The sequence below is a fragment of the Podarcis melisellensis genome (assembly GCF_964234715.1).
Source record: "Podarcis melisellensis genome assembly, chromosome: 3".
Classification (NCBI taxonomy): Eukaryota; Metazoa; Chordata; class Lepidosauria; order Squamata; family Lacertidae; genus Podarcis; species Podarcis melisellensis.
The window spans coordinates 115,282,127-115,304,021 of NC_138530.1; the positions used below are offsets into that span (position 1 = coordinate 115,282,127).

Sequence of the window (21,895 nt, forward strand, 5' to 3'; positions counted from 1 at the left end):
GCGGGAAGCTAAACTGCGTTTCCTTGCGCAGCTCTGGTTTGCCAGAAGAGGCTTAGTCATGCTGGCAACATGACCCGGAAGCTGTACGCCGGCTCTCTCGGCCAATAAAGCGAGATGAGCGCTGCAACCCCAGAGTCATCTGCGACTGGACCTAACGGTCAGATGTCCCTTTACCTTTACTACTACATCATGCAATAAACATTTGGCAGTGCTCTCAAATATTCAGTGTTTAAGACAATATAAGAGGACAGAGCCACTTAGGAAAACATGAACACTTGGCAGGCTAGTTACAGTGGAAATACTGGTTTGTCAAATCCCCCCCCCCCTGTTTCAAATCTCTAATGGTATTATTGACTATGTTCCAAGAATGGCTTTTTGAGTGAAAAAAAATGTACACAAGGGATTTGAAACAAGATGGCCTAACACCATCATATAGAAACATTGAATTGGGAACTTTTGAGCGTACAAAGATCTGACAAATTATGATATAGTTTGGCTCCAAAAGTCTACCCCACGCAAAAAAAATCTTGAAAAGTATTAGATATGCATAGCCACTTTACAAAAGCTACCAAATCATGTCAGTCAGTACTTATCTCGCAGCTTTTGTTGGCTAAGGGAAATTGGTTAGATTTTGAAAAGAATGACTTTTTGTTAAGATGCATTACAGAATATATATTAATCTAAATTTCATGCTGCTTTCATTGAAATCTTCTGAGAGTTTCTACCCTAAGTGCTCTGATAACTAATTATGTTGATCCAACATTTACCCATTGTATCACTTTGTAAGATATCATGGATTATCATGTTATGTATTGTATGTTTGAACTGTAATGGCCTATAGCCAATTTGTAAGTAAAGCATAATTGAACTTTGCAAAAATTGAATTGTTGTGACGGAAATCCTGGATAACTAGATTTGCCCTGCCAATGCAACCAATACTGATTTTAGAACACTGTAGATTCTAAAACCCACAACAATGAATTTATCATTTGTGGGAGATATGAAAATTCTGAAGGTTGCTATCCTACTGGCTCACAAGTTTCTTCTGATCGGGGGATCCTCCTTAAAGTTTGTACCCAGCAAAGTTACACACACAAAAACAACTCTTGTCTTATTTAGAAGAGCTCAGATTTCTTTAGAAAAGATGTAGAAACCAGTGTGCTGCTGGTCTTGTAAGAGTTAATTGTGAAGAGTTGTGTAGGGGATTAACAGACAGATGTTTTATGCTTGGTGGCAAATGATACCATTTATTACCAATTCAAAAGTAGCATTTGAGAATTGTTGAAATTGTATAAGAATTGTTCATCCTTAAATTTCCATTTAGGAGTAATTTAAGCAATTGATGTCTGACAATAAAATGGAATATGAATAGAAACAATAAACGTTTTCTAAATTTGCATGTAAACACTTGCTAACCAAGAGAGACAGCTATACACAAGAAGTGTAGTCAAGAAGTATAATCCTCAATTTTTGTTCTTTATTATTGTGTTTCAATAGTTCCACAACTGCACATTTTGTCAGGGAATAAAAATCAAAGATGACTACCAGAGCAGCTTACAGATTCAGGTAGGTAGCCATGTTGGTCTGACGCAGTCAAAAAAAATATAAAATAGGTCCAGTAGCACCTTAGAGACCAGCTAAGTTTGTTCTGGGTATAAGCTTTCGTGTGCATGGATTGGTAGGTGTGGCGATCACACAGGGTCCTCGGACGTTTGACGGTCTATTGATCCCTGTGCCACCACTATGATCACTTCCCCACTGCCACCAACCTGTTTCTCTCGGGTACACACTGAGTCCAGACAGTTTATTAACATTAAAACAAATAATCAAGTTTATTTTATAAGCATGAACAAGTTTATGGTTTCAGTTAATTTTTCTTGTCAGTTTCTTATCCTTAGTTTCTATACCGGCCTATACTTCCTAATAACTGCCAATTGATTATCCCAACTGTCTATCTGACTCCTCCTATCAGTTTCTCTCACATCAAAACTCGACCAACCCACAGATTTATCCTCCCTCTTCCTTCTCCAACTCCCAACTGACTTCCACACAACTCCAACTCTAACTCATCCCCTTGGGTTCCCACTGGCCAATCACTTCACACTCATTTAACCCTTTCCTTCCGACACACCTAGGAGCAAACCCCACAGTAGGGAAGAGGAAAAATGCGAACGTAGCCACTAGTTCTTCAGACAAGAAGTCTGAATGGAAACAGTTTGAGAAGAGAATGAGGCAAAATCTCTGGTCTGTCAGCCTAGTTAATAGAGGGGCTCTGCAGTTCCTTCTCTCCCTCCAGCATGATGGAATGGCTAGTGCTTGAAGGAGTAGCCTGATGGCATGGATCAAAATATAGAAGCTTTCGCTGTGACTGAGATGTGAACTGGAGCACTGTAAAACCTATTTGATAAACAGGCAGAGAATCTGAATATTTGTATTTGTTTTGCAGTCTGGAAATATCTATGGCAGGGTTCTCCATAAACATTACTAAAATAAATTTCTCTAGCTCAGCCATAAGCTCAGCCCCCAAGGCAGGGTGGTATCTAATGGCTGCCCAAATGGAAAGCGCCTTGAGAAACTAAGCCAGTGTTGTACAGTGGTTAGAGTATCAGAATACCACTTGGGAGACCAGAGTTCAAGTCCTCACTCAGCAGTGAAGCCCACGGGGTCACCCTTTACCAGTCACTGACTCTTAGCCTAAACTATCTTGCAGGGTTTTTGTGAGGATAACACATGAAGGGGGAGATATATGCAGCCTTAAGTTGGGACAGATATGTAATCTGTGTTGTTTTTCTAGAAAAAGAGGTGTCAGAATTCCTCTCTTAGAATGGCACTGGCGCCCACCTGAGAGGTGTCGGAACTAAGTTCCTGTGAATTCCCGGAGAGAAAAGCCCTGCTTTCTCACCAACCCCAGAGTTTGGCATGGGCTGTGCTGCATAGAGCTGCAGTCTTGGGGTATGGGGTCAAATTGATCATATGCAAGATCCCTCCACCCAATTTTAGATGATTTCCCCACTTCATTGCAATTCCGAGGCCCCTCTGCAGAGAGGAGAAAGGTTGGTTATGCAAGCTGCCTTCTACTTATTTAACCATCAGATGCAGCCAAGGACAGATCTAGAACATCTGCATTTCTTTTATCACTCTTGATAATTCTTCTTTACAGGACCATTATAATTTGTGTGCTCTGTCCTACATCAGCCATTCTTTGTGAGAAGAAAAGCTGAATGGCGTAAGAACGGCATGCCTAATTTTTTCTGCAAACAGAAACCCCAAGCAACCCATGTTATCTAGCTGCTCTGCTAAAAATTACACTCTTTTCAGCACTGATCCTGTGTACACGTTGCTTCATACAACAAATATGCCAGTTTGTATGGCAGGTCGTGTTTTCTGTGTGTGTGTTTTTCACAGTTTCCTGCCAGCTGGGCTGCTATTGTAACTGGTCAAAATAATGGGGAAAGGATTGAAATTCACAAGTTATTTTTCATTTAGCTGAACAATCCACTTGCTACTCCTTATCTGAGGTGCATTCTTATTTATCAGGAGGAGTGGGGAAATAAATTTGGCTTTCTGGTACATGCTACAGTTTAAAGCTGCAGTTGACTAAAAAGTAAGCATCCTGTCCAATGAAAAGATTTCCAAATGGAGCACAACAAATTCTTAAAATCTGGTATGCACCCAACCCATCTTTCTAGTTCAAATACTGTAGAAGAGTACTCCACTGAAAAAGCTCCCATACTGGCTTACAAGAACAGCAGGAGGACAGTCCCTCTAAAAAGACATGACACACAAGGAAGAAGGGAAGAGGAGGGCCTTAAAAGCAAACTCAGGCACCAATTCTTAAACTTCAGTTGTTCTCATGACCCGGGGGGATAGAGGTGAAAAACAGATATGCTTTAAAGTGATATGTAGAGCTTATGGGAATGAAGGTGGAGAGAAAGGCTTTTTCATGCATTAGCCCAGGGACAATATCTGGGTGTGGCTTTTATTATTCTTTTTCTTCAGGCTCATACTATGGAGAATCTACATTGTAAGACTATGAACAAATTAACTGAAGGATTCACCCGGTGGGCCAAATGGTTCTCAGTTTTAAGTTTTTGCAGTGACACTCCTGAGCAGACCTTGTTTCTTCTAATACAGAGTTAACTTACTTCTTGTGATTTATTGCTGCCTAGCTCTTCACACACACACACACACACACACACACACACACACTGAAGTGCTTATATAATGACTGTTTTGATGACCTTTTGACTGTCCTTCCATACCTGTCATTTTAATTGTTTCATGTCCTGTGTTTCCAAGAGGTTTTGGGTATTGATCACTTTCCTGCAGCGTAGCAATCCCTGCTAGCACCTGGGGCAGACCAAAGTTGTGGAGTTTGTGTTGTTGAGCTTTCTTTAGGAAATCGAAGTTGTTGAGCTTCTTTGAAATACACAGCTGATCTGAAAACACAGCTACCTAAAAAACAAATGAATCTCCAGATATTTGAGCAGTCAAGCTGCTCACTCAGATTACAAAAATACATGGCACTGCTGCTGTTGTCAGCCATTAGCTATTCATGTTCCGAACGTAAAGGATGTGAAAACATATTCACAGCACACAAGGCTCCCTGAGGCCTAAATACTCAGTCTAACTTTGATGTTGGCTTTATAGGTCAAAACCAGCACTTTGAATTGGGTCTGGAAGCTAATTGGTAGTAGCCAATATGGTCAGCATTATATGTGTTATGTACTGAAGTTCTCACCCTGGGCCAGCAGGGGGATACTGTAGATAGTTTTCACTCAGGTCCACATATGCAAATAAGGGATTGAAAGTGACGTTCAGTGATTGGATAGTTACAGAAAGTGGTTACTGTTGCGTTGTAGTGGAGCTCTATATAAGCAGGCTGGCTGAACCCTTCAGTTTCGTTCTGTTCTGGCCTGTGAATAAACAAGAACTACTTGAGGAATCGCTGTGTCGTCTGATATGTTCACCCACAACTTAACAATATGATCAAACCATCTTGCCTTGGTGAGCAACCTGGCTGCTGAACTCTGCACCAGCTGAAGTTTCCAGTCTTCAGAGGCAGCCCTGTTGCAGTAATTCAACCTATAAGTTACCATAGTCCATGGTCCTCAGCTTTCTGGAACCTGGAGACCTATATCTAAGAAATTGTCATGGGCACCACAAAGTGCTCATTTCACAGACGTAAAACTGGTGATGCTTGACCTATCCAAACCAACAGGCAAGAGGGTTGTGCCCACCCGAACCCTCTTACAGGTGCTTTCAGTCTTCAGATGCCCCACATGCTTTTGCAAAAAAGAAAATGAAAGAAAAATGAGAACGCCAAAGTTTTGCCGAGCAAAAAGAAAGCGAGGTGGTGGTGGTGGGGGAGCTGCACGGCTCTTTGCCGGCAAAGCCGAGCAACTCATCCTCTCCCCACCTCCTGCCTGCTCCTCCAGGCTCCAGCCAGGACTCGGGAGCTGGGGCAATGGCATACCAACCCCCCCCCCAACTCCCAAGTATCCAGAGCGGGGGAGCCGGCAATGTTGCCACCCCCACCTCCTCCCCATCCCTCACGCTTGCGCAAGAAGGAAGAGCCTGATAGGTGGAGGGGGGGGGAGAAATGTGCCCTAGGCTTGTAGCTTGCACATGCGCGCGAGAGAGAGACCAAGAGGCGCTGGGGTGCGGAGGATCCTTTGCCCACGGCTGCGGGCAGGGGCACAATGGCATCCCCACGGGGTGCCCTCATCAACCCTTCAGAGATGGCACCCAGGGCGCTCCGCTCCCCCGCCCCCCTCTTCCTACGCCACTGAACATGAACACTGCCACAAGAGCCTGCAATAAATCTAGATGACAACTTTGCTGCCACAGACACCCGGACAGCATCATTATTGGCCCCAATAACATCAAACATACCATTTCAGGCCTATTTAATTGTTCATCTTCCAACATTATGTAAGTTATCAAATGCCAACAGTGCCCTTCAGCTCTCTATATTGGACAAACAGGACAAACTTTACGCCAAAGGATAAATGGGCATAAATCTGACATCAGGAATCATAAAACAGAGAAACCAATAGGAGAACACTTCAGTCTCCGAGGACATTCTATACAAGATCTTAAAGTAGCTGTCTTATTGCAAAAGAATTTTAGAAATACACTTGAAAGAGAAGTTGCTGAATTACAACTCATTACCAAACTAGAAACTATGGAGAGACCTGCCTGGTCTGAATAGAGATATTGGATTCATGTCCCATTATACATACTAAAGCTAATTTTGGTCATCTATCCCTTTAAAAATCCCTTGCCCTTCCCTGTGGAACCAACTGCCATAACAGTCATCAACAGTTATAAGGTTGAACCGACCTCTGCTTCAGAGTATCTGATGAAGTGTGTATTACACACGAAAGCTCATACCTTGAAAGCTTACATTTAGTTGATCTTAAAGGTGCCACTGGAATTATTAAAAAAGATTTTTCCAGCCATGCTTTCTGTACAAGTTTCCCAGATGCAGACAAATTGTTCTATTTCCAATTTCCCGATTGCAATGAACTGGTGGTAATTATTCGGGAGCTTCCAGAATTGCTCATTGGCCAGAAACAGCTAGGTTGCTTTTTAAGAGTCGAGTTGTGCTGGAGTTATAACAGTCCACTTGCATAGTCATCATCTTCCTCATTGCCACAGGAAGCTCCTTCACCTGCTTCACCCGCTTCGCCCTGTGGAGTAACTGGGCCTTTCTTCTTCATGCCTTCTTCTGGGACAGCCAATGAGTGGCCAAGCTTGGCTTAATCCTTGTCCATGTATTTAAAGAGTGGTGAATTGCACACATCTGAGACTTGGTCCTGGTCTTGCTGATCATCCCCTCTAGGAGCTGCTTCAGTGCCGCACAGTCTCTTCTTGCTCTTCCTCAATGTCTTCTATACAGTAATTAGATCTTCTGAAAGGAAGGCACTTGGAGAGACTTTCTTATATACACTGAATATATACAGGGAACCTTGATGGCAGAAAGTGAGGAGGAATTAAAGAACCTTTTAATGAGAGTGAAAGAGGAGAGAGCAAAATATGGTCTGAAGCTCAACATGAAAAAAACGAAGATCATGGCCACTGGGCCCATCACCTCCTGGCAAATAGAAGGGGAAGAAATGGAGGCAGTGAGAGATTTTACTTTCTTGGGCTCCATGATCACTGCGGATGGTGACAGCAGTCACGAAATTAAAAGACGCCTGCAGATGGTGGCGGCAGCCGCGAAATTAAAAGACATCTACTTCTTGGGAGAAAAGCAATGACAAACCTAGACAGCATCTTAAAAAGCAGAGACATCACCTTGCCGACAAAGGTCTGTATAGTTAAAGCTCTGGTTTTCACAGTAGTGATGTATGGAAGTGAAAGCTGGACCATAAAGAAGGCTAATCGCTGAAGAATTGATGCTTTTGAATTATGGTTTGGAGGAGACTCCTGAGAGTCCAATGGACTGCAAGAATATCAAACCTCTCCATTCTGAAGGAAATCAGCCCTGAGTGCTCACTGGAAGGACAGATCCTGAAGCTGAGGCTTCAATACTTTGGCCACCTCATGAGAAGAGAAGACTCCCTGGAAAAGACCCTGATGCTGGAAAAGATTGAGGGCACAAGGAGAAGGGGACGACAGAGGACAAGATGGTTGGACAGTGTTCTCGAAGCTACAAACATAAGTCTGACCAAACTGTGGGAGGCAGTGGAAGACAGGAGTGCCTGGCGTGCTCTGGTCCATGGGGTCACGAAGAGTCGGACACGACTAAACGACTAAACAACAACATATACATGGAAATAGACATTACCTTCAAGTTGCCTGGGTCATCTTCCTCCATGTGAGGAAGGGAGGAGGTCTGCAGAGCCCACAGGGAAACAAATTGCCACACGGGATATGTTCATTTATCTAAACCTCAAAATAGGCCTCAGACAGTATCAGAGAGACCTTAGGGACTAATATTATTCTGAAATCAACATCTATAGGCTGAAGGGTCTTAATTACTTCTCCGTCCATTTACTTGGGAGTAAGCCCCATGGAATTCACAAGGACTTAGTTCTGAGTAGACATGTCACTTTTTTGCATTAAATAGTCCATAGCAGGTGAGACAGTTAAATCAAAAGCTGCTCCTCTGTTGATATGAATCCACAATCCTATACCCACTTATTTGGGAGTAACCCCTGTTGAAGTCAACAGGGCTTACTTCTGAGTAGACATGCATAGGATTGTGCTGTAAATCAGCCACACTTTCATAAATCAATGGGACTTAGCTAGCTGTGACTAACTGATTTCAACAGAACCAAAGTGTGGATAGCTTTCAGCACACACCAATACATGGTTCCATGTGCATTCACAGAATCATAGAATTGTAGAGTTAGAAGGGACCTAAGGGCCATCTAGTCCAACCTCTGAGGCACATTCTTTCCTTAAAGAATTCTGGGCACTGCAGTTCCTGAAGTGTTGCTGGGACTGGCAACTCTGTGAGGAGTAAACTACCATGCCCAGAACTCTTCGGGGGAAAGAATGTACTTGAAAGGTGTAGGATGCGCATGTAAAGCCCATTGAAGTGAAGAGCATGGCATGAAAGGGGGTTAACTCAGAAGTAAGTCCCCTTGTGTGACTTGCTTTTGTTTTTATATGCTCTGCCTACCAGGACAGTCCAAGCTGTAAGGCGAAGCTCACGACAGCCTGCGCTGCTCACCGAAAAGCTGTTTCTCAGAAGGCTGCCTTACCCTGAGTGCTGTATCCCAGAGCATGCTGCAGATGGGCCAATGTGCTCCCTTGTGCCCCAGAGAAAGAGCCACGCTCACTGGGGAAATGGCGAGGTTTGTTCCATGGTGGAGCTCTGCCCAGCGTTGGTAGAGAGCGAGGCCAAACTTCGTGTTCAGGTTGCGTGGTTCGTGGTGTCAGTATCAAAGCTGTCCTGCCCCTGCTCTCCCTCCAGGTCTTCAAGGATTATGTCATCTAAATGGAAAAGAAGAGAAGGCTAGCAATTATAACTGTTTTAGGGACTTTCTTATATACACTGAACATATCCTTGGAAATAGACATTACCTTCATGTTTCCTTTGTTCTTTCTTCCTCCTGCCATCTTCTTCCAGATCAGCCACTAAGGGGGCGGAAAGCACATATTGTGCACAAATCTTTTTTGAAAAAAATCTGAAATTACTGGGTAAAACACAGTATGAAAATTAAGAATGACATACCAATAGATCCATTTCCAGAGAAAACAGGGCAATTTTCATTTCACTCATTAAGCATGTGAGCACACAAACTTTCCTGTAGGAAACCAAATTCGAGCTAACGGTAAGTACAATCTCAAGATGCAGAGAAAATAAACAGTAGAACTGTTTGGGGGACGTTCTTATATTTCCTGAAGATCTCCTTGGAAATGGACATTACCTTCATGTTTTCCTTGGTCTTTCTTCCTCCAGTCTCCTCCTGCTCTTCCTCGAGTTCTTTGATGATCAGATCATCTGAAAGGAAAAGAAGAGAAGGCTGACAGTTAAAGAGACTTTCTTATATACACTGAAAATATCCTTGGAAATAGACATTACTTTCCGGAAGACTTTCTTTCGCCTGAGGTGGCAAGGAAGTACGTGGAGCCTACAGGGAAACAAAGAGCCACATGGGATATGATTATCTAACATACATACCCTGAACATATTATTGGAAATGGACATTACCTTCATGTTTTCCTTGGTGTTTCTTCCTCCGGTCTCTTCCTCCTCTTCCTCCAGTTCTTCAATATCTTCCACGATGAGTTCTTCTGAAAGGAAAAGAAGAGAAGGCTGCCAGTTAGAGAGGCTTCTTACACACAGAGAGACACAGAGATAGAGACTTTCTGAACACATACATAGAAATAGACATTACCTTCTGGATGACTTTCCTTCTCTTTTGCCTGAGGTGGCAAGGAAGTACGTGGAGCCTACAGGGAAACAAAGAGCCACATGGGATATGATTATCTAAACCTCAAAATAGGCCTCAGACAGAGACCTTTCCCAAGAAATCTTAGGGACTGGAAGCAGCATCTATACGCTGATAGGTTTTACCTTAGTAGTCTTTTCAAACAGGGGTCCACAGGGGGAGGCAGAGGGGCAGGCGGTGGGCGAGGGGGAGGATTCTGGGACAGGGCACACTTTATTTTTTCTCGCCATCCGCGAAATCGCTCTTCGCAGTCTTCCAAGCCTAAAATGGAAAGAGAAATGGACCTTACAGTTAGTACTCTCTCATGCCTCTAAGCTCAAGAGGAATTCACTACCCTCACAGAATGCAGATGCTGAGAGTAATCCTACTTACATGTCTATCTTTTTCCTGGAACAAACATGAAATGATCCAACCACAGGAGTTCACCAGGCCTTTTTGCACTCTGGTGACCAGTGAGCCAGCAGAGGGAGGTGTCACAATGGCTTCTGTAAATCTGGGGCTGTCCCTTGAAAATAGGGACACTTGGCAGGTGTCCTGAGGTGCCCAGATGGGAGACCACCAGGGAACCCATGATATGGTGCTTAGAATTATACAGGCAAAAGTATTATTAAATAAATGCATTTATAGACACACTGTCCTTTTTGTCTTTTCTCATGCCTCCTGCTCATGAAAATGCACCTTCGGGCCTGAGCCTCCTAAATAGCTCTACTTGGGAGTACATTTTTCTGACCCCAGTGGAAATTGGTTCCTAGAGAGCATGCTTGGGATTGTGGTATGAGGAACAGGACACTGATGTCAAGAAAGGGGAGAGCTAGCTTGACTCAAGTTTGCCACATGTTGGGGGGCTCAAAGAACAATCCCATGTTTGGGTGGTACATCTAGAAAGATTTTTTAAATGTGTGTGGCATGGTGAGGTAGAAGAAGATAAAACATATTGGAAAGGAAAGAGGACAACAACAACAACAAAAGAAAGTGCCCCCCCCCCGCTTTTTGAATTTTTTTTATTCAAAATTAAAACAAAACAAATTATCCAAAAACATATCATCCTTGTTTCCCCTCCCCATTTTTCCTCCCTCCCCCCTCCCACACAACCCCCACCCCGACTTCCCTCAGTTCCAGTCTGGTTTCTCTGAGACTGCTGTTTTCTTCATGTTACAAAGTTGTATAGATCCTCAAACTATTTAGCTGATTATTATCAATAAAAAGTTTGTGAATGTTTATTCAAAACCTGCCAAGGAGTCCAGTTTGCTTTGTGGCGTCTTCAAATACTTTGTCAAGGGTTCCCATTCATCCTTAAAGTCACAGTTACCCTTGTCCCATAGCTTATATGTCAGTTTTGCCAGTTCTACACAGTCCATCAATTTTTCTTGCCATGATTCTTTAGTTGGGGTTTCTTCAGTCTTCCATCCTTGTGCTACCAAAACTCTTGTGGCCGTTGTCGCATACATGAAGATCTTGTGCTACCAAAACTCTTGTGGCCGTTGTCGCATACATGGCAGGTCTTTCTCTACAATCCCTAACAAAAATGCTTCAGGTTTTTTAACAAATGTTAGATGGAACATTTTCTTCAATTCATTGTATATCATTTCCCAATTTTTTAAATTGCATTACAATCCCACCACATATGATAAAATGTCCCCTCCTTTTCCTTACACTTCCAACATATATTTGAACTAGTTTTATACATTTCCCCTAACTTCACTGGTGTCATGTACCATCTGTACATCATCTTCATATAATTCTCCTTCAATAGGAAATCTTCTGTAAATTTTAAATCAGTTTTCCATAATTTTTCCCAATCTTCCATCATAATGTTGTGACCTACATCGTGTGCCCATTTAATGATAACTGATTTTACCTCTTCATCTTTCGTCTCCCATTCTAATAGTATGCTGTGTGCGGCCTTCAGTAATTTCACTTTCCCTTCTGTCTTTTACGTCTGTAAGTATTTTATATTTTCTCCTTGGCCCCCCCCCCCCCGATAAATTTTGAAACCTCTTTCTGCCATTTTTTAAAACATTCATCTTTCAGGATGACTGGTATTGATTGAAAAAGAAATAGCATTTTTGGCAACACATTCATTTTAATTGCCGATATTTTTCCTTTTTTGGTGGGGTGGAGAGTGTGTTTTAAGTAATATATGGATGTATTTTTTAAAATGGTAGTAATATTAATATTAATTAAAAATGGTAGTAATAATAATTAAGTAAATGGCTGAAGACTTAAGAGAAGGGGGGAAGGGTTGATTTTTTTAAAAGGGGGTTAAAATATATGAAAGGGGGAAGTTTATGTATTAAATAATAGAACATGGAGATGATAATAGTAATATAAATATATATTTTAAAAAAATATATATTTTTTTTAAAAAGGGGAGAGAAAATAAATAAATAAACTATAGGAAAAAAGTGAGGTCTTTTTCCAGCGGGCCTCCCTCTGGGCTCCGTAGGAGGTGGGCTCGGGTTGGGCCTGGGCTCAGCCATGTGTTTCCTCGCGGCCTCCGCCTGCCCTCCTGCCTCTCCTCCTTTCCCTCGGGGGTGGCAGCGCAATGGCGGCAGTGGCAGCAAGGCCAGGGCTTCTCCTCTCCCCCTCCGCGACCTCTCCCGGGTCCCTCTGGCACTACCAGCCTCAAGATGAGAAGAAAAAAGGTGCCCACAGCAGTGATGTCTAGTGCGTAATTTTTCCCCATGGAAAGATTTCGATTTCACAAGTAACAATGAATGGATGCAAACTGCAAATACTGCACTAGGCAAGCTTAGCCATTTCACCATTCAGTTTTGCTTATTAAAAGCTGGTAAAATAGGCACACTAAATTAGATCAGTCTCTAGGGCAGGGGTGGGGAACCTCTGGCCCACCAGATGTTCCTATTTAGCCAAGCTGGCTGGGGTTCATGGGGGAAGTATTTCGGCAGCATCTGGATTGCCAAAGGCTTCCCACCCTGACTCTAGGGCACCAGCAAGCTTTATGGTGTAAATTATCCTATGCAGATTGCTCTAATTTGCATAGGAGTAATTTCCAGAAAACCCACATTACTGGCCCTCCGATCTGTGCAACAGGAAGCATGGTAATGGATCACTTTTTCCCAAGTGGTTGAAAATTTAAATTTAAAAGGTGTTTGGAGATATAAACATCCATTAGGGAAACAGTTCACACACTATTCACAGGCAAAAAAAATCAGCAGGAAGGATCGATGGTATCTGGATCTCAAATAATTTAATGTTAAAAATGGAAAAAACTACCTATACTACTAACAGATCATAATCCAGTTACACTGGAATTAAGAGATAACAGAAAGGTAAAAAGAAGATGGAGAACAAATGAAAAAATTTTAAATGATGAAGATTCTAGGTAAAGCACAGGAATTACTTAGAGAATTATTCCAAATTAATAAAGAGCAAGATACAGATAGTAGAATAATATGGGAGGCGAGCAAAGCTTTTATAAGAGGATTTTATATTCAACAAAATGTGATTCAGAAAAGAAATAGAGAAAAGAAAATGGATCAAATTAGAAAAGAAATAGAAGAAAATGAGAAAATATTAGCCAGGGTAAGAGTAAGGTAACATAAGTTACTTACTGATAAAAGACTAAGGGGGGGATTTAGTCTCCTGGATCTAAAATTATATTATGAGGCCTGTTGTCTCTGCTGGATCAAAGAATGGATAGCATTAGAAAATACTGATTTGCTGGATTTAGAGGGAGACAACAATAGACATGGTTGGCATGCATATCTTTTAGATGATAAGACAAAGGTACACCAAGGATTTATGAACCACATAATTAGGGATTCTCTTATTAAAGTGTGGAGGAAATATCATAGGTTACTAGAACTAAAAAACCCCTGGTGGGCAGCTCCACTTGAAATGATTTCAATAAAAAAGAAAAAATATGGAAAATATGGAAAAACTAGGAGTAACTTACAAACAACTTTTAAGGGAAGAGCAAGGCCAATTACAATTGAAACCATATGAAGAACTTAAACAGTTTTGTACCACCTGGGTACAATATTATCAATCATATGACAAATTTAATTCTGAAAATAAAATAGCTTTAAAAAAAAAATCCAAATTCCAGATAGAACTTTTGAACACTCCCCCCCCAAAATCTATCAAAAATGTATAATCTATTACTTGAATGGGAACTCAAAGACGAACAAGTAGTGATCAAGTGGGGACAGGATTTTGGATACGCGATTTCATTAGATCATTGGGAAAAACTTTGGAAATCAGATATTAATTTCACCGCATGCATTACTATCAAAGAAAACATTATGAAGATGTTTTACAGGTGGTACTTAACCCCTGTAAAACTGGCAAATATTTATAAACTAACATCGAATCTGTGTTGAAGATGTAAGGTATCAGAGGGTTCCTTATATCATGTATGGTGGGGATGTGATAAAATTAAGAAATTTTGAGGAAATATACATGAGGAACTGAAAAAAATGTTTTAAGCAACAATTGGTAAGAAGCTGGAAACATTCCTTTTAGGAATTATAACAAATGACACCACAAAAGACATGAAAAGAATTTTTTTTATATGCAACAGCTGCAGTAAGATTATTGATTGCAAAAAATTGGAAATCAGAAGAAGTACCAACATTGAAAGATTGGCAAAATAATTTTTTTGAAATGATTGAATTAGCAAAAATGACGGCAACAATTAGAATGCAATCTAATCAAAATCTCAAACAGGAATGGAAATGTGTAGAAGAATACATGACCAAAAGATGCTCCAACAAGAATTTATTGATATGTATAGACTGATTTCACAAAGTTAAGCTAAGCTAAGCAGATAATAAGATTGAATGTTTAATTATTAAGACACAAAATCACAATCTCAATAATAAAGCTACAAAATAATAACAAGGAAGTCACGTACAGGTGGAGGGAAGACACAGAGTAAGAAATAAGAAATGGATAAATGTTGGTACATAATGAAATGTGAAAATGTGAATTTACGAATATGAAGTATATGTATCAATATGTAAAGATTTCATATATGTATTGCAACATTAATAATAAATAAATTGAGTGGGGCGGGGGGAATGAAGATGGTGTACTTGCAAAGTCTCACCTGAACTCACCTGCAATGCTTTTGATATTAAAGCTAGTTCTTTGGGGGGGGGGGAGAAACGGAGGGAAAAGGAAGGATGGTGATGGATCAGCATTCCTAACCCTGGCAAGAAGAAGACGCAGCTCACAATTAATGAGCTGGCAAGAATGGAAGTTGGAGAGCTGTGTTACAACTTGCAGTTTGTTTGCAGTGAAAAAACTACAAGGCCAATTCAGGTGTAACATTAAGCCAAACCATGGTTTATCTCCACTAGTGCAACAGCAGAGGGAAGAGGAGCAAAGTGGCCACTATCCTACATGGATCCCCTCACACATTCTCCTCATGGTGTCTGAATCTCTGTTGGATGAGTTGGCACAGACTTGTGAAATGAGGCTTTTATCTGCAGCGGTTGCAGTTGGTCCCCTAAGCTATCGAAGCCATCACTAGATATTGTGGTCATAAGCTAGTTTTTGAAAGCTGTAATGGGAAGACTTTGCCCTGAAAGGTTGGCAAAAAATACATTCACCCTCTGCACTCCCTCCATCAAGGTTAAGGTGTATATATGTGTAAGTAAAAGCATATTATCTTAAAGACTCCGCTGCGCCTCATTTTTCCAAAGGTAACATGAACCTGAGATAAGGGCGAAGACTCCGGGAACCTCACACCACTTGGCAGAGATTCGGGTGGCCCTTAACAAGATGTTCTCTTCACATCATGTGAATGGTAGAGAAAGGGTTCTGTCTTATTTTCTGTTGTTCACCCTCCGGAGCAGACCTGTGAAGCAGGCACAAGGAGAGAAGCAGCAAGGGTTGCTCTGTACACAAACAGAAGTTCTAGTGCTAGTGGAACTACTTCTCTGGACACCAGAGCTGACAACAAACTGGCAGTGCAATCCTATACATGTCTACTGAAATGTAAGGCTAGATGACTTCATTGTGACTTACTTCCAGGTAAGTAATTGTGTGTTGGATTACAGCCTAAATCAAGCATTTGACCAGGTGAGTGCAGATGCTACTTAATAATTTTTACTGAGGCCATGAAACATTGAACAATGGCTATCAAAGTTTGGGGGTGGAGGAGGGAGAGAGCTTGAACGTTGAGACCCACGGAATCATAAGCTTGGGAGTGTCCGGAACTATATTCACGATCACTTCCACCCATTTTGTCTTGTCTGAGAATCTGCTATTGAGCACAGAGTTTGCACCAACAAGGGTGTCAGTTCTGGACAGCCTTCTCGCCCTCCCCACTTCTTACTACTCTAGGGATTGCTATTCTTGGGAATGTCAGGCGACCCCACCAACATTTTCTTTTGGATGCACCTTTTAAATCACCTTTTACAATGTCAAGAAAATAACTCTACAGTGTTGAAGAGAGCATACCACAGGTATCAAGACTAGATGCTAGAAAGTGACTGATTTGTGGCTGAAACAGAATCCACTTTTGTTCTGACCCTTACCTGTTCTTCAGTCACAAATCCACTGATATAAATTCACAAGCTGTTTCATGTTACTTTGGGTAACACATTACCTATTGTGGAGAAAGGCCTGTGAATAAAATACCTACTTCTCATTAAAAAAAGAAGACTGCTATGGCTTCTAAACCTTTATGAGTTATAGAGTATTCACTGGCTGTGGGTCATGATGTTTGCATCTTGCAGGGTGATGAACTGCACTGGTTTGTTGACTGATTATGAATGCCTGAAAACCACACTGCTTTCCTCCTCCCCCTTTCAGGCATCCTGACAGTTCTGGGGAATTCAGCTGTTCTGGCAGTAACTGTGAAGCGCTCCTCCCATCTCAGGTCACCTGAGCTCCTGACGATTAATTTGGCTGTATCTTGGAATGGCCATTAGCATGTATCCCCTGGCTATTGCTTCTGCCTGGAACCGTGCCTGGTTGGGGGGCCATGCAACTTGCATTTATTATGCCCTGGTGGGTTTCCTTTTTGGTGTCGCCAAATTGCAATCCATTGCAATTGTGAACAAGTGTGACTCAAAGAAGGCTGCCACCTGGGCATTTTCCTGCCTCTGTCCTTTTGCTTGTGTGAGGCAGACCTCACTGAGCTTTAAAAAGGCGGAAAAGACCTCCTGACCTATTTTGCCACAGTCCGTGCAAATAACGAGGCATTTAGCAGTACTTGCCAAGGTAGGGGGACGTGGGTGGCGCTGTGGGTTAAAAGACAGAGCCTAGGGCTTACCGATCAGAAAGTGGGTGGTTCAAATCCCCTCGACAGGGTGAGCTCCCGTTGCTCGGTCCCTGCTCCTGCCAACCTAACAGTTTGAACCTAACAGTTTGAAAGCATGTCAAAGTGCAAGCAGATCAACAGGTACCGCTCCGGCAGGAATGTAAACGCCGTTTCTGTGCGCTGCTCTGGTTCGCCAGAAGCGGCTTAATCATGCTGGCCACATGACCCGGAAGCTGTACGCTGGCTCCCTTGGCCAGTAAAGCGAGATCAGCGGCACAACCGCTGTGTCATCCGCGACTGGACCCAACGAAGGACCAGCTCCAAAAACATTGGAGCTGTGGGCGCTCTTTGTAGTATTTTGCCTTTCATTTACCCTCACCTGCAGAAATGGGTGGTGATGGCAACCTGGGGTGCCAGATCTCTTGCGCCCAACAATCTTCAGCTGTTCTGTGCAATTTCTGCTTACGGCTTAAGAAGAAAGCAAGGCTTATGTTGGAGTAGAGCCAAAGGACATTTCACCAAAAGGGAGGCCCCCCTCTCTTAAGTCATTGAATCCTTTCTGCAGCTATTATTAATTGATAAACATGATAGGGGTGAAAGCCTCCCTGGGTGGTTCACACAGAGTTGAAACAATACACATTGTTCAAACCCTCCAAGTGTCCCTATTTTCCAGGGATGTCGCTGATTGAGAGAAGCCGTCCTGGTTTCTGATTTGATTCTTCAAAGTCCCACCATTCCCTATGGTGTCCCTAGTTTCACTGAAGAAATGTAAGAGGGTATGGAGTTATCTGACCCCTGAGCCATCAGAAGGCAATCCTGTACAGGGATGGTTTTTTTTAATGTTTCATTTTTTGTTTCCTTTATATATATGGTGGGTGAAGCAACATGGCGCACACCAGGGCATCGCAGAGCTCCTGAGGGTGGCCAGTATTGCTTGTGCTTGTTGCTGCTGTGCCTGCACACAATTTCCATTCTCATCCTGGGGCAAAGTTCTCAACTTGAGGTAACTCCACATTAGCGGAGTTTGTAACCTGAAGCGTTTGTAACTCGAGGTACCACTATACTCATTTGTATAACATTCTTGTTTATAACGCCCCATCACCCCCTGGAAAAAAACAAAATTCTGGAAGAAGAAAAAATTATATACCGTATTTTTTGCTCTGTAGGAGCTTCCTGCAGCCAATCAGAAGCTGCGCATTGGAAGTTGAACGTTTTGGAAGTTGAACAGACTTCTGGAATGGATTCTGTTTGACTTCCGATGTAAGACTGTACTACGTTATTTTCCCTTCTCCATGTGCACTACCTCCTCATTAAACCCTGCTCTTTTAGCATGTGTTCTGCAGAATTTTACTTTACAAAGTTTGCATGCATGTTTTATGTCTGTTTTTCTCCTGCACAGGATTATGACTTCTTGTATGACTCTGGTGTTTCCAATATATTTGGCCCTGGAACCCGAATCCCAAAGGCAGCTGTCCAAGTTCTTGAAGATATTGAGAAATGCTTGGATAATAGGCAGCAATCTGTGTAAACTTCTGTCTCATAACAAACTTTGTATCTCATGGTGAATCTTATAGTTTGTGTTGATGCATTGTGATCTGTTGATAAAAAGAAGGAACTGATGCGAAATCATCTACAATGTCTGGTGTTGCTTTATGCTTTCTAAGAAAGTGGGAAATTATCTGTAATATTACTACATACATATGTAAAATCTATCAAAGAATCTAAATGTAACGAGTAAATTTTAAAATTTTGCATATAAGACTGCATTATATCTGAAATACACTTCAGATCTTTGGAAATGCAAATTACAATTTAAAATAAATGTTACTGATAGAGAAAGGTGGTGAAATTTTGTCCTGCTGTTTCATACTGTTTGTTCACATGCCTCTTGCCCTTTCGGTCCAGTCTCGTTGCCCTAGCTTTGTTTGCTTGCCAGATTGACAAATATCAATTTCCTACCCCTGGTAGTTCTGTGACCTCACGAATCCTTTACTGAGATGAGATGCACAAAACGAGTAGAGCCACCCTTTTATGAAAAGTCCATTTTTTGTAATGTTCTAGCTCAACAGCTTTAATAGAAGTATTGAATAGGGAGGTGTTAACAGCCCGTTAAGCAAAGGTCTTTTCTTATTCTTCAAGACGCCTGTGCCTCTTGAGACTCCATCATTGACACCTGAGCTCAGCATCCCATACAGTCCAACAAAAGCACAAAAACAAATGCCAAGTTCACTAACATTACAATCTCTTTTAATTGCATAAATACCTCCTCTACCAGCTATTAATATAGCAAATTCTAATTTAGTCCATGTGCTCAAAATTCCTTGAGATTCCTCATTTCTTGCTGGCAGGTCTTTTTTAAAAAAACAGAGACCTCAGAATTATCCTGCAAGCAGTTTGTTATAAACTTCCTAGGAATTACTGCCTTTGCAGTGTTTCCCTGGGAGACTTCATGATCTGGACTTTGGAGCAACGTTTTCAAATGAGACTTCTGCAGCTGCAGCAGATGGATTTGGAACTTCTCCACTGTCTGTCTTTCTGAATGAAGAAATGTGCGCGTTATCCCATCCTGACCAAATCACTGACACATGCCAATTGGTGGTATGCTTGGTGCTAAAGTAAACTTTCTGACCACAGCAGCACTGGAGGCACTTAGGTTTTGCTGAAAGTATAGTAAATGAAAAGGGTTGTAGGCTGTTGAGGGTTTATCAAAAAGACAAGGCAACATTCACTGGATTCACTGGAGTGAAATATTGACCAGAAGCTGACTGCGGCATATGGTGTCCATGCGCTGAAGAATCCCACACTGATCAGTACAGCCATCTGTAAAAACAACCACTTACAATTAGTTACTGGCTGGCTTTTTATATTTTCTCCTTCTCTATCTGTTATTTCAAATCGGTGAGAGAGAAATGAAGGATTAGTGCTTCAACATTTAAACAATTGGCTCTTGCTTTTATTTTAGGCTGTCCATTCATTTTATCCTAAGACCCAAAAGCAGTATCCTCTGCAGTACAGCAGCCCTCTAGCGGTAAAAAATAACACAAGACCAGGATAAGAAATTAAGAACAGCATTCTTTGTGTTTATCAGATGCTTTACTTCGTAATAGAATGTCACCTGTTTCAAATTATAGTCCTATAAAAGAAAATATGCCAGGACCTCAACATCTCATACAATAGCAATATATATACCACATGGTTCCTCTATGAGCCCATGTATTGCAAGATCTGAGAGTCTTACAGTATACAGGTTCATCATTACCTTAAGTTAGTCCCCAGTATATATGTGGCTGCGAAAACCCAACCAGATGGGCGGGGTATAAATATTTTGAATATTAATATTATTTCGCATTAATACAATAAGCTTTCATACCAATGAATCTAACAACTGAAAAACAGGAGTTGCTCAATGTCTGCAACTCAAATGGAACACAAACCATACATGAAGGCAAACACACACAAACAGCCCAGTCCATAGCATCCATAAGTGCTTTGGCATTTCCCCAATATTTTGACAATAATTTTCAATCTGTAGGGACAGAATCAATGTCTGAGTCAAAGAACACTGTGTTCCTATTGCTCTTTTAAATACAAAAATACTCTGCTCACAACACCACATACCCACCAATGTCAATTTCTTTTCCACCTTTTCTGCATTTGAAGTCCTGTTGAAGTTCTGCATCTCATGAGAGGTTTTATGAACCTTCCAGGCTATACCCAAGTAACAGATGGTGATGGTAATTGCTGGCAGAATGGTACAGATCCTACAGATGACTTACTGGGTTATACATTGGGGAGAGCTTTCCTAAATAAAACATCTTCAAGAAGACACCTAAACATGATGATGCTAGGCACCTGTCTAATTCCAGCTGGGAATGGATTCCAGAGGGCTGGAGCTACACTACTAAAAGCCAATTTCTAGTACAAACTAAGCACAACTCTGGCTCATGCAGCACTCTCAGCAGCGCCCCATCTGAGAATATAAAGGAGCAAAATATGTGTTGTGGCTGCTTCTGGCTTCCCTCCGCCCTTAGATATTTATTCAGGTTTTATTTTTAAATTTGTTGTCTTTTTCTCCTGGTTTTCTTGCACAGAACTCAGTGATGATTTAGCTTCATAATCCCCACACCTTTGCCCCTCAGTGAAGGAAATCAGGCTGAGAGACTGACTTCTCATAGTGAGGTTCACAGCTTTTAAAATCTGGGCATTTCCACCATCGAAAACATCTCTCTAGTCACACACATGGACCGACACATTCCTTATGCGCTGCCAGAGGAGCAGGGCCACAGGGAGTTGGTGCAGAGCCCTGGAGAGATGCTCTGGACCACAGCATTTCCCACAATACCTGCCACGTGCTGCTTCCTCTGCTGGGCTATCAAATGGCCTTGGCCTGGGGTGGTGCATGCTTAGAGGGCAGCAAGACAACGCTGAGCTACATCTTCATCTCCGCCAGCTTTCACCTTCAAGGAAAGACACAAAAGCAAAACTTTACAACAGCCAAGAACTGTTAACGATTGATAAAGCTGCCCCAATGCCGCCCAGTCTCTTACCCCTCTTCCTCCAGGTCTTCCAGGATGAGCTCTTCTGAAAGGAAAAGAAGAGAAGGCTGCCAGTTAGAGAGGCTTCTTACACACAGAGAGAGACTTTCTGAACACATCCACAGAAACAGACATTACCTTCAGGATTGCTTTCTTTCTGTTTCGCCTGAGGCGCCAAGGAAGTCCGTGGAGCCTACAGGGAAACAAAGAGC

At 42.0% G+C, this 21,895-nt stretch overlaps 2 protein-coding genes and 1 pseudogene across 14 annotated transcripts in view; all 3 read right to left on the reverse strand.

Moving 5' to 3' along the window:
* LOC309367269 (uncharacterized protein) overlaps window positions 1-21,895 on the reverse strand; it is a 47,674-nt gene that overhangs the window by 3,171 nt on the left and 22,608 nt on the right. The window contains exon 5 of one of the 2 annotated variants that reach the window (XM_081906693.1): window positions 3,968-4,916. The exons of the other annotated variant lie outside the window; for it this stretch is intronic. The gene's annotated coding sequence lies outside the window, so the exon portion shown is untranslated. Of the gene's footprint in view, window positions 1-3,967; window positions 4,917-21,895 lie in introns of those variants that run through there. 2 annotated transcript variants of the gene reach the window in all.
* The window catches only part of LOC309367239 (uncharacterized protein), a gene marked incomplete at its 3' end in the record, with an annotated part of 45,985 nt that overhangs the window by 737 nt on the left and 23,353 nt on the right, over window positions 1-21,895 (reverse strand). For 2 of the 11 annotated variants that reach the window (XM_081906642.1, XM_081906650.1), the window contains exons 2-5: window positions 10,037-10,172; window positions 9,858-9,912; window positions 9,387-9,460; window positions 8,950-9,093 (exon numbers count right to left, since the gene is read on the reverse strand). In XM_081906642.1, the coding sequence (XP_081762768.1) occupies window positions 8,950-9,093; window positions 9,387-9,460; window positions 9,858-9,912; window positions 10,037-10,141 (378 nt within the window). In that variant the 5' untranslated portion in view covers window positions 10,142-10,172. Of the gene's footprint in view, window positions 1-7,795; window positions 9,094-9,201; window positions 9,264-9,386; window positions 9,461-9,857; window positions 9,913-10,036; window positions 10,995-21,895 lie in introns of those variants that run through there. The other 9 variants (XM_081906644.1, XM_081906649.1, XM_081906646.1 and 6 more) reach the window with 9 other exon arrangements.
* On the reverse strand, window positions 19,527-21,321 carry LOC309366277 (opsin-5-like; annotated as a pseudogene). Its single transcript, XR_014173456.1, has 3 exons — window positions 21,315-21,321; window positions 20,771-20,919; window positions 19,527-19,968 (listed from the first exon to the last, which is right to left on the reverse strand). The product of XR_014173456.1 is annotated as an opsin-5-like (transcript).